Below are 12,772 nucleotides of genomic sequence, written 5' to 3' on the forward strand. Positions count from 1 at the left end.
TTTAGTTTTTGGCTCTCCAAGGAGACCAATATGGGCCTTAAGTATGGCAACTCCATAATAAACCCTGTTGAGTACATGCTGAATGAACAGGTCTTACATCTGAAACAGAACATGTAATATGCTCTTAAGTTATAGGAAGACATAGTAGAATTTCTACTTAAATTTGTTGTAAATCTCATTCTTCTATTTACTTTAGCATATTTTATAATGTAAATAATATGTTCTTATGTATTACATATACATATATATATATATCTTCTAAATAAGGCACAAAGGACTTACTAATTGTTGGCAAAGTAATCTCTCGTCACATCTCTTTCTGGTCTGGACACTCTGGCTCCAATGGGCATTCTGCTCATCTGCTGAGCAGTCCAATGCTATACCCAGTACCGGCTTCACACTGGTCACTCTAACTTTACAGACTGTCTTTTTAGCAGTCCTTATTGCTCTTTTGCTGTGGTATGTGGCTCTGTAAATTGGCAAAGTCATCTTAAAGGAAAATATCTATCTATTCTGCTCCTGTTTTGATTAGGAGGGTACTGTTTCCATGAGGCATACTTTTATTCTAAGAATTATTTTCTTGGGGCTCCTAGGCGGCTCAGTAGTTGAACATCTGCCTTCAGCTTGGGTTGTGACCCCGGAATCCTAGGATCAAGTCCCACATCTGGCTTCCTGCATGGAGCCTACTTCTCCCTCAGCCTATGTCTCTGCCTCTCTCTCTGCATCTCTCAAATATAAATACATAAAATCTTAAAAAAAAAAATACAAACTGAAAAAAAGAATTATTTTCGTGAAGACTACAAAAAGATCTTTATCCATGTCTTCCTGTTTTTAAAACTCTTCACAAGCCCCCCTTTTCTCCAGACCCTTCCTAATGCAAATTATAAAAACACACATAAATAATGAAGAAGTAACAATTACAGCTATCTAGTAAGTGAAAAAAAATCAAAATTGTTTAAGGTAGAAGATATATTCTAAGAAAGTTAAATATAGATAACACCTTAAAAAATAAAATTATACTTTAAAAATGTATCAAGGGAGCTTACTCTTTAAAGTTATTTTCGTGTAAATGGTTTTATAAAACAAAGAATAATTTCATATAAATGACTCTTCTCCTGTATTTTGTTATACAGAGTTTGTTTGAATTATAATATATCTTCACTAGGCAGTAAAGTTTTCTAAGCATCTCACTCCTTTTTAAAAAGGAAATACAAAAAGAATTTGGAGCCTAAGTATATATAAACTAAACATTTTACACACAATTGCAACAGAATGCCAATGCTCAATCTGCCATTATCTTGATGACTTTGAAACACTGTGCCTATGACCCTTTGTTATAATTTTGCTTTGAAATCTAATGCCATTAGCCAGGCCATCTCTAACAGGGATTCTCTGAATTGATGAATAGCATCTCATTCAACGAGTTGTTTAATCTAAAAATACTGGTGTCATCTTTAAACCCTTCTTCCTTTTTATAATTCATATTTCATTAGTTACTGATTCTTGTAAATTGTATATTCATAATACATTTTTCATTTCTCTACCTTCTTCTTTATTCCAATTGCCACTGCTCTAATTAAAGCCACATGGCCTTTCTGGCCTATAGCAATAATTCCTTAACTGGTTTCCTATAGCCAGTCCTCCTGTCCTTCAATCCTTCTCTCCTTCATACTGTTGTCAATAGTATCTTCTAAGACATGCATGTGTTTTTGTCATTCTTCTATTTAAATAAATCAATGTCTGTCTTTTAATTTCTATAGAAAACCTTCAAATTTCTTGAAGTACCACCCAACTAACTTTGCCATTATACCTTAGAAATCTGGGTTGTCCACTACTATTCTCCCCCATTCTAAACTTTCCACATTTCCATCAACATGTCTATTCACTTCCCCAAATTTCCATATCTTTTTCTTTTTTTTGGTTTCCTATATGTGAATTCCCCAACAGTCTAACAAAATTTTTTAAATATTTGGTTCAAATTTTAGCTTTTTGTAAAGTCTTCTCCAGACCTCTTCTTTTTGGTACTTCCATATTTCTTTATTCAGACTTGTATGTCAACATTTAATGCACTGAACAGCTAAAAAGTATGAGGGCATTCTATAAAAGTGTAAGCTCTTTGAAGGCAAGAATGCTGCTATTTCAAGTATTAAATTGTCATATTCAGTATAAAACCAAGTATGATATCTTGTACCCTAGGAGCCTTTAAACAGGTATTTCTGAGGTTTTTTTTAAAGTTCTTAATTACAGTCTCTTCAACAATGAGTGTTGGGAAAACTGAACTATATGCGAAAGAGTGAAACTGGACCACTTTCTTAAACCATGTACAAAATAAACTCAAAATGGATGAAAGAATTAAATGTGAGACCTGAAACCATAAAAATCCTAGAAGAGAGCACAGGTTATAATTCTTTGGCATTGGCCATAGCAATATTTTTCTAGATATGTCTCCCAAGGCAAGGGAAATAAAAGCAAATTTAAACTATCAGGACTATATAAAAATAAAAAGTTTTTGCACAGTAAAGGAAATAATCAACAAAACAAAAAGACAATGTACCAAACGGGTGAAGATATCTGCAAATGATATATCTCATATGGGGTTAATTCTCAAAATATATAAAGAACTTAATATGACTCAACACCAAAAAAAAAAAAAAGCCAAATAATAGGCAGAAGACATGAACAGACATTTCTCTAAAGAAGACATACAAATGGCTGATATACACATGAAGAGATGCTCAATATCACTCATCATAAGGTAAATGCAAATCAATGCCACAATAAGATATCATCTCACATTTGTCGGAATGGCTAAAATCAGAAACACAAAAAACAACAGGTGTTGGTGAGGATGTGGAGAAAAAGGAACCCTTGTGCACTGTTGGTGGGAATGCAGAGTGGTATAGTCATTTAAAAACAGAAATACCACATGATCCAGTAATTTCAGTACTAGGTATTTAATTAAAAATATGAAAACACTAATTGGAAAAGATATATGCACTCTTGTGTTCATTGCAGCATTAATTAAAATAGCCAAGAAGCAACTGAAGTGTCTGATGGTAGATGAATGGATAAAGAAGGTGTGGTATATACATACAATGGAATATTACTCAGTTATAAGAAAAATAATGAAATCTTGCCATTTGCAACAGCATGATGGATCTAGAAGGTATACTGCTAAGTAAAATAAGTCAGTCTGAGAAAGACAAGTGCCATATGATTTCATTCATATGTGGAATTTAAGAAACAAAACAAAGAAGAGACAAAAAACCCAGACAATTAAATACAGAAAACAAATTGGTGGTTACCAGAGGGGGGTTGGATGGGGGGGGATGAGTGAAATAGGCGAAGGGAATTAAGAGTATACTTATTGTTTTGTTTTTTTTTAAGATTTATTTATTTATTCATGAGAAACACACACACAGAGAGAGAGAGAGAGAGAGAGGCAGAGATACAGGCAGAGAAAGAAGCAGGCTCCATGTAGGGAGCCCGACGAGGGACTCGATCCCGGGCCTCCAGGATCACGCCCTGGGTGGAAGGCGGTGCTAAACCGCTGAGCCACCAGGGCTGCCCAAGAGTATACTTATTGTGATGAACACTGAGAAATGTATAGAATCAATGAATCACTGTATTATACACCTAAACCCAATATAACACTGTACATTACTTACACAGGAATAAAAAAAATAAAAATAATTTTCAAAAAGTACTCATATTATTTACCATTCAACTGATGCTTCTTAAATTCAGAATGTTATTTCTTAATTGAGACATAATTTATAGCTTTTAAGAGGCATTTTAGAGCATTAATATTCTGGTTACCTAACCTGATGTTTAATTTTGTAGTCAGATTTAAATTAAAATAGCACTGTTCGAGGCCTCTCAGTCTCTATAATCATGTTAGACAGAAGAACATGCCTGGAAGCTGGATTTCAAATCTGACACAATAAAACTTACATATGCTTCAAAATTTGGGTTACTCTGCCAATTTTATTAGTATCAAGTTTAGGTATGAGCTTCCCATTTTAAATAGCAGTTAAAGTATTATTTAATAGGAATTTCATGTATATCATATAGGCATACATAGAGTATAATAGTTACATCGTATTTCTACTCTTTATTCCATATGATTTTGCTCTTTTAGACCATATTTGTTGGAATTTTTATAAATATTATACTGTATAAAATTTATACAATAATTTTAAACACTATTCTTCAAGGTTGGAAATAAAATGCGTAATAGAAAAATCTTATCTACGTTGTTCTGTAACTTGAAAAGTTGCTTCAAGTTACACATTTATAAAAAGAAAAGCCTTGAAAAAAATGGAAAAAATTATGACATTTTCCAATTAGAAAATGGAGTTGGAAATAGTGCTTTCCCTGAAATGAACAATTTATTTCAGACATGCTAGATTTTTATTTTTATGAAGGTTTTTGGTCAAATTAAAAGATCAATAGATGCTGCTACCTTATGTGTCAGGCTCTCAGAGATTAATTTATTTTCCTTAGCACTATAATTCTTTGTTGGAAAAAATTAGTGAAAATATCAACAATAAAGTAATACAGAGCATTTCTACAGTGCAAGCATAGTGAGAGCATAATACGTTTCATTCATAATGTTAAACTTGCATCTCTTCTGGAGTAATTGAATATGGTGAGGTTTCAAAACAATCTCATAGAAAATGAAATAAAAGGGAACTAAATAATGGATTTGCCTCTTTTACAATAATGTATAAGGTTGGAGAAAGAGGAGAGGGTAAAAACATCTTCAATAATCTTACTTTTCACTGAAGGTGACTGTCAAATGAGCTGATGGTTTAGGTTTTGTTTCAAAAATAACAGGAGAGAGGATAGTTGTACAAATTATTAGCTTTCAGACAGCTGAAGAAAGACTCTGAGATTGAAATCCTTGAAACAATAACCAAAAAGGTCAGTGGAATGCACTGGTTTTGGGGCATTCAGAAATGCTTAAAGTATTCATGAGTTAAATTGGAATTGTATAATCTATAGATGACAGTTTGGTTCTAAAGTTTTAGCCTCTTATTCCTGCTCGTATTCTCCCCAAGAATCATTCAAAAAAAGTTTAGAGTGTACTAATATGTGCCCAGAGAAACCCATCTTGTTCATCTGGAAGTATGATCAGCTCATTACATAACATTTGCTGTGAGGGGGAAAAAGTGATTTTATAACCATTGCTTCTTCACTAGCACTGATGCAACTGATTCACCACTGGCCTATACAGAACTCCATTTAAAGGAGATAATTGTTAAGCATCAAGAATACGTCAAGCAAAGGCAGCTTTGTTGTGAGGGCAGTGAAAACACGGGCCTCAAGCATGATATTAAAGTCCCAGTACAAGGGGAGAAAGAAAACAGTCAAACAGACCTAAGTTTTTTGTTGTTGTTTTGTTTTTTGACGAGGCACTCAGAAAAAAGCAAATACTTTTCCGTTGATGATGTTAAATTTAGAACACGTGCGAGCAGAAAATTAGAAAAAAAACAGAATTATTCTAATAATATTGAAAACAACACAAGTAAGCAACTTATGCTGGAAAAGGACATGTAAACTTACAGTTGTTGTGTAAGCAGCTTCTGGGTCATCTTCCAGCACCCGGGACAGACCAAAATCAGACACTTTGCATACTAAGTTGCTGTTGACCAATATATTCCTAGCTGCCAGATCTCGATGGACATAGCCCATATCAGAGAGATACTTCATCCCTGAGGCGATGCCTCGGAGCATACCGACCAACTGGATGACTGTGAAATGGCCATCGTGTTTCTGAAAGACAATCACAGTTGTTTACATTGATTTATTTTAACGTAGGACGTGTGCGTGTGTGCAGCATCAAGCAAAACCGTGGACGAGCTGACGAACATAGAATACAAGAGAACCAATCAAATTAACTTCGAGAAAATCTGATTTCAAAAACTTTAAATATCAAGGGGTACCTAAGTCAAATTGGGGGGCAGCCACGACCACCGCGAGAACAGAATTCACGTCCGGTAGCTGCGACCTATGCACCTGCCGTACAGGTGGGCAGAAGGACGACAGACCCGGGACGGGATGGGGGCGGGGCAAGATGGCGGCGCGGCCCTAACTCCTGGGGCTCTAACCCCGCGCCGCTAACTCACCCTCGGAGCTTCCACACCATCCTGAACACGGACCAATTGGACCTGAGACGTAAGGGGAGAACAGTCGGACGCCACCGAGAGGAGGGCCTCTGCTCCTATCGGGGTAGGAGGGCGGAGAAAGTGGGAGGGAACTGGAGTGGGGGCGGCCCGCGAGGCGCCCGGCTCCAGCGGAAGAGGAGAGCCTCGGCCGGAAGCGCAGCCCCGAGCCGGAAGTGCAGCCCGGGACGCGCCGGGACCTTACCAGTCCCTGGAATTTCCGGTCAGAAGAGGGCTCCGCGGGGAAGTCGGCTGAGCCGGGATCGCAGGGAAGCCTCCAGGCCTCGGCGTCGCTACAAGAGGAGCAGCCCCCGCGGGAAGCGCACGGCCAACCGCGGCGGACCTCGGGGGAGGGCTGGCAGGTTCCGCCCGGCGCCCGCGGAGGCCGAGAGGGCCCAGGATGGCGGGGACGCTCCTGCGGTGCAGGTCAGGGCCACCTGTCCCGGGGCGCCAGGCCAGTGCGGACCTGGAGCGGCGGGTAGTTACTCAGGGGCAGCTGGCCCCAGGGCTGGAGACCCGGCACCGCCATCGCGGCGTCTCCCCTGGCCCCTGGGAGGGGCAGGGCCTCGGGGAACAAGGTCTCGCGGGATCCACAGCTCACGGAGCCGCCCCCCCCGCCCCGGCGGGGCGGGGCAGGGCATCTCCGCAGGTGCTCACACCTGGGAACCAGCGCAGCGCATAAACCCCAGGAGGCCCGCTGCAAGGACGGGGAAGAGCGAGTTTAGGAGCTGAGCAGCGCTGGAAAGCTCCAGGACTGAGAGAAAATAGAACATACAACTAGAGGGTTTTTTTTTTTTTTCATTTCAACTCATTTTTATATCAGGCTTAAATTTCCAATCATTTCTCTTTTCCCACCTTAACTACAATATTTTACCGACTCTTTGTTTTTAAACTTTTTTTGTTTTGACATTCATATTTCTACAATTACATGTCATAGATACATATTTTTCACTTCTGGATTCCCTTCAACGTATTCAATTTAATTTTTGTAGATATACGAAATGGGTATTTTTTGTTTTTTTCTGTCTCATTTTGTTTTACAATGGTGGAAGTTAGTACCTTCTAAAACACGACCAACATACACCCGGAACCAAGTGGAATATTGTGCTGGTTCATTCTGTGAGATTATACTCCCTTCCTTCCCACTCTGCCCCCCTCTTTTATCTTGTTTATGTTTTTGTGGAGAGTGTTGAGTCTTTCTATAAGTATTGTTGGTTTATATAAATTTTGGATAGAGCATTTTCTAACATACAGAACAAAATACACTCAGAAACAAGAGGATCACCCTCTAGGACCCCTCAGGTAGATTATATTCTCCACTACCACTTCCTCACCACCATGATCCTGTTTTTTTTTTTCTCTTTTTTTTTCTTTGTTTTTGGTTTTTTATTTCTACTACTACTTTTTTTTACAATTTGTTTTCACTTTAGTGGTCATTTTGTTTTATTTTGTTCTGTTCTTTTATTTTCTGGTCTCTGACCTCTTTGGAATCATCTAGGGTGTATGATTGTGGTTGGTATTTTTGACTCAGCTCGCTCATACAGCCACTCTGCACTGGACAAAATGACGAGAAGGAAGAATTCACCAAAAAAGAAAGAACCAGAAACGGTACTCTCTGCCACAGTTACAGAATTTGGATTTAAATATGATGTCAGAAATTCAATTCAGAAGTATAATTATAAAGCTACTGGGGGCTCTGGAAAAAAGCATAAAGTACTCTAGAGACGTTGTTACTACAGAATTGAAATCTAATCAGGCCAAAATTAAAAACAGATTAACTGAGTTGCAATCCAAACTGGATGGTCTAACTGCTAGAGTTAATGAGGTGGAAGAGAGAGTAAGTGACATAGAAGACAAGTTGATGGAAAGGAAGGAAGCTGAGGAAAACAAAACAAATAATGCAGAGCCCACGAGGAAAGGCTTAGGGAAATAAATGGTAGCTTGAGAAGGAAGAGCATATGTTTTATTGGAATTCCAGAAGAGGACGAGAGGCATAGGACCACAAAGTATATTTGAACAAATCATAGCTGAGAACATCCCTAATCTGGGGAAGAAAATAGGCATTCAGATCCAGGAGATAGGTACCCCCCCCCCCAATAAATAAAAACCATTCAACACCTCAACATTTAATAGTGAAACTTGCAAATTTCAAAGATAAAGAGAAAATCCTTAAAGCAGCGAAGAGACCAGAGATTCTTAACTTATAAGGAGAGAAATATCAGAATAACAGCACACCTCTCCACAGAGACCTGGTAGGCCAGAAAGGGCTAGCAGGATATATTCAGGGTATAAATGAGAAGAACATGCAGCCAAGAATACTTTATCCAGATTCTCATTCAGAATAGGAGAGAAAAGGAGCTTCCAGGATAGGAAGAAACTGAGAGAATATGTGATCACCAAACTGGCTCTGTAAGAAATATTAAGGGGGACACTGTAAAAGAAAAAGGAAGCCCAAAGAAACAATCCAGAAAAACAAGGACTGAATAGGTAATACGATGACTCTAAATTCATGTTTTTCAATAGTTACTCTGAACGTGTATGGGCTAAATGATCCCATGAAAAGACACAGGTTATCGGACTGGATAAAAAAGCAAGACCCAGGGATCCCTGGGTGGCGCAGCGGTTTGGCGCCTGCCTTTGGCCCAGGGCGCGATCCTGGAGACCCGGGATCAGATCCCACGTCAGGCTCCCGGTGCATGGAGCCTGCTTCTCCCTCTGCCTGTGTCTCTGCCTCTCTCTCCTCTCTCTCTGTGACTATCATAAATAAATAAAAATTAAAAAAAAAAAAAAAAGCAAGACCCATGTATTTGCTGTCTACAAGAGACTTATTTTAGAACTAAGGACACCTCCAGACTGAAAATGAAGGGGTGGAGAACAATTTACCAAATTGTCCTCAAAAGAAAGCTGGGGTAGCAATCCCTGTATCAGATAAATTAGAGTTTATACCAAAGACTGTACTAAAAGATGAAGAGGGACACTGTCATACTTAAAGGGTCTATCCAACAAGAAGTCCTACCAATTATGAATATTTATTTCCCTAATGTGGGAGCCGCCAAGGATATCAATAACCAAAGTAAAGAGATACTTAGATAATAATACACTAATAGTAGGAGATTTCAACACAGCACTCTCATCAAATGACAGAACTTCTAAGCAGAACATCACCAAAGAAACAAGGTCTTTGAATGATACACTGGACCAAATAGATTTCACACATATATATAGAACATTTCATCTGAATGCAACTGAAAACATATTGTGACTGCATACTGGGTCACAAATCAGGTCTCAACTGATACCAAAAGATTGGGATCCTCCCCTGCATATATTCAATGCTTTGAAAATTGAACTCAATCACAAGAATAATTTGGAAGAAATTCAAACACATGGAGGTTAAAGAGCATCTTACTAAACAGCGAATGAGTCAACCAGGAAGTTAGAGAAGAATTAAAAAGATTTATGGAAACTAATGAAAATGAAAATACAACCATTCAAAATCTGTGGGATACAACAAAAGTGGTCCTAAAAGGGAAATACATCGCAAAACAAGCCTCCCTCAAAAAATTGGAAAAAAGGTCCAATACAGAAGCTAACCTCAAACCTAAAGGAATTGGAGAAAGAACAGCAAATAAAGCCTAAACCAAGCAGAAGAAGAAAGATAATAAGATTAGAGCAGAACTCAAATAGAGACCAGAAGAACTATAGAACAGATCAACAAAACCAGGAGCTGGTTCTTTGAAAGAATTAATAAGCAGATAAACCTCTACCCAGCCTTATTAAAAAGAAAGAAGACTCAAGTTAATAAAATCATGAATGAAAGAGATCACAACCAAGAAAAGAAAAACGATTTTAAAAACATATGAGCAGCTATATGCCAACAAATTAGGCAAAATAGAAGAAATGGATGCATTTCTAGAAACCCGCAAATTACCAAAACTGGAACAGGAAGAAATAGAAAACCCGATCAGGCCAATAACCAGGGAGGAAATTGAAGCAGTCATCAAAAACCTCCCAAGAGACAAAAGTCCAGGGGCAGATGGCTTCCCAGGGGAATTCTACCAAACATTTAAAGAAGAAAAATAATACCTATTCTACTAAAGCTGTTTTGAAGGATAGAAACACAGGGAATACTTTCAAACTCATTTTATGAGGCCAGCATCATCTTGATTCCAAAAGACCCCACCAAAAAGGAGAATTATAGACCAATATCCCTGATGAACATGGATGCAAAAATTCTCACCAAGACACTAGCCAATTGGCTCCAACAATACAGTAAGAGAATTATTCACTATGACCAAGTTGGTTTTATCCCCAGGATGCAAGGTTGGTTCATCTCTCGTAAAACAATCAATGTGATAGATCACATCAAGAGAAAAAACAAGAACCATATGATCCACTCAATAGACGCAGAGAAAGCATTTGACAAAATACAGCATCCATTCCTGATCAAAACTCTGACATGATACTGTACATAGAAAACCCAAAAGACTCCACCCCAAGATTGCTAGAACTCATACAACAATTCGGCAGTGTGGCAGGATACAAAACCAATGCCCAGAAATCAGTGGCATTTCTATACACTAACAAAGAGACTGAACAAAGAGAAATTAAGGAGTCAATCCCATTTACAATTGCACCCAAAAGCATAAGATACCTAGGGATAAACCTAACCAAAGAGATAAAGGATCTATACCCTAAAAATTACACAACACTTCTGAAAGAAATTAAGGAAGACACAACGATGGAAAAATATTCCATGCTCCTGGATTGGGAGAATTAATATTGTGAAAATCTCTATGCTACCTAGGGCAATTTACATGTTCAATGCAATCCCTATCAAAATACCGTGGACTTTCTTCAGAGAGTTGGAACAAATCATCTTAAATCAGAAAATAAGCAGAAAAGATCCCGAATAGCCAGGGGAATATTGAAAAAGAAAACCAGAACTGGGGGCATCACAATGCCAGATTTCAGGTTGTACTACAAAGCTGTGGTCATCAAGACAGTGTGGTCCTGGCACAAAAACAGACACATAGATCAATGGAACAGAATAGAGAACCCAGAAATAGGCTCTCAACTCTATGGTCAACTAATACTCGACAAAGCAGGAAAGACTATCCACTGGAAAAGGACAGTCTCTTCAATAAATGGTGCTGGGTAAAATTGGACAGCCACGTGCAGAAGAATGAAACTAGACCATTCTCTTATACCATACACAAAGATAAACTCAAAATGGTTGAAAGATCTAAATGTGAGACAAGAATCCATCAAAATCCTAGAGGAGAACACAGGCAACACTCTGTTTCAACTTGGCCACAGCAACTTCCTGCAAGATACATCCATGAAGGCAAGGGAAAACAAAGGCAAAAATGAACTATTGGATCTTCATCAGGATAAATAGCTTCTGCACAGCAAAAGAAACAGTCAACAAAACTAAAAGGCAACCTACAGAATGGGAGAAGGTATTTGCAAATGACCTATCAGATAAAGGGCTAGTATCCAAGATCTATAAAGAACTTCTTAAATGCAACAGCAAAGAAACAAACAATCCAATCGTGAAATGGGCAGAGACATGAACAGACATTTCTCCACAGAAGACACAGACATGACCAACAAGCACATGAGAAAATGTTCCACATCACTGGCCATCAGGGAAATACAAATCAAAACCGCAATGAGATCCCACCTCACACCAGTGAGAATGATGAAAATTAACAAGACAGGAAACAACAAATGTTGGAGAGGATGTGGATAAAGGGGAACCCTCTTGCACTGTTGGTGGGAATGTGAACTGGTGAAGCCACTCTGGAAAACTGTGTGGAGGTTCCTCAAAGAGTTAAAAATAGATCTTCCCTAGGACCCGGCAATTGCACTACTGAGGATTTACCCCAAAGATACAGATGCAGTGAAACGCCGGGACACCTGCACCCCGATGTTCACAGCAGCAATGTCCACAATAGCCAAACTGTGGAAGGAGCCTCGGTGTCCATCGACAGATGAGTGGATAAAGAAGCTGTGGTCTATGTATACAATGGAATATTACTCAGCCATTAGAAAGGACGAATACCCACCATTTTCTTCGACATTATTGGAACTAGAGGCTATTGTGCTGAGTGAAGTATGTCAATCGGAGAAGGACAATCATCATATGGTTTCACCATACTTTGAATATAAGAAATAGTGAAAATGATTATAAGGGAAAGGAGAGGGTCTGAGTGGGAAACATTGGAGAGGGTGACAAAACATGAGAGGCTTCTAACTCTGGGAAATGAACAAAGCGAAATGGAAGGGGGGGTGGACAGGGGTATGTGGTGACTAGGTGACACACTGAGGAGGGCACTTGATGGGATATGCACTGGGTGTTATATATTGGCAAATTGAATTTAAATAAAAAAATGTTTTAAAAAAGGAATAAATACATAGCCTATGAATTCAAAACAACACCTGGGATTGGGTAAAAGCTGTGTGATAACTTAAAATGCAGTGAAGATTGATTATTTAGGAAAAAGAGGACTAGTTTGCATAAACAAGAAACAAGTTTAGGGCAGCCATAGGAACGATAGAAAAAAAAATACATGCAAACAGAAAAGAACTAGATTTTCTCA

The 12,772-nt window shown here is 38.6% G+C and overlaps 1 protein-coding gene across 19 annotated transcripts in view; it reads right to left on the reverse strand.

Annotated features, from left to right (window-relative positions):
* EPHA6 (EPH receptor A6) overlaps window positions 1–12,772 on the reverse strand; it is an 887,621-nt gene that overhangs the window by 104,125 nt on the left and 770,724 nt on the right. For all 19 annotated transcript variants that reach the window (XR_013372579.1, XR_013372578.1, XM_077884567.1 and 16 more), the window contains one exon: window positions 5,569–5,778. Coding sequence is in view for 17 of the 19 variants with exons in the window: in XM_077884567.1 (XP_077740693.1) it covers window positions 5,569–5,778 (210 nt within the window). In the remaining 2 variants the exon portion in view is untranslated. The remainder of the gene's footprint in view (window positions 1–5,568; window positions 5,779–12,772) is intronic.

This window comes from Canis aureus, chromosome 35, assembly GCF_053574225.1.
Source record: "Canis aureus isolate CA01 chromosome 35, VMU_Caureus_v.1.0, whole genome shotgun sequence".
NCBI lineage: Eukaryota > Metazoa > Chordata > Mammalia > Carnivora > Canidae > Canis > Canis aureus.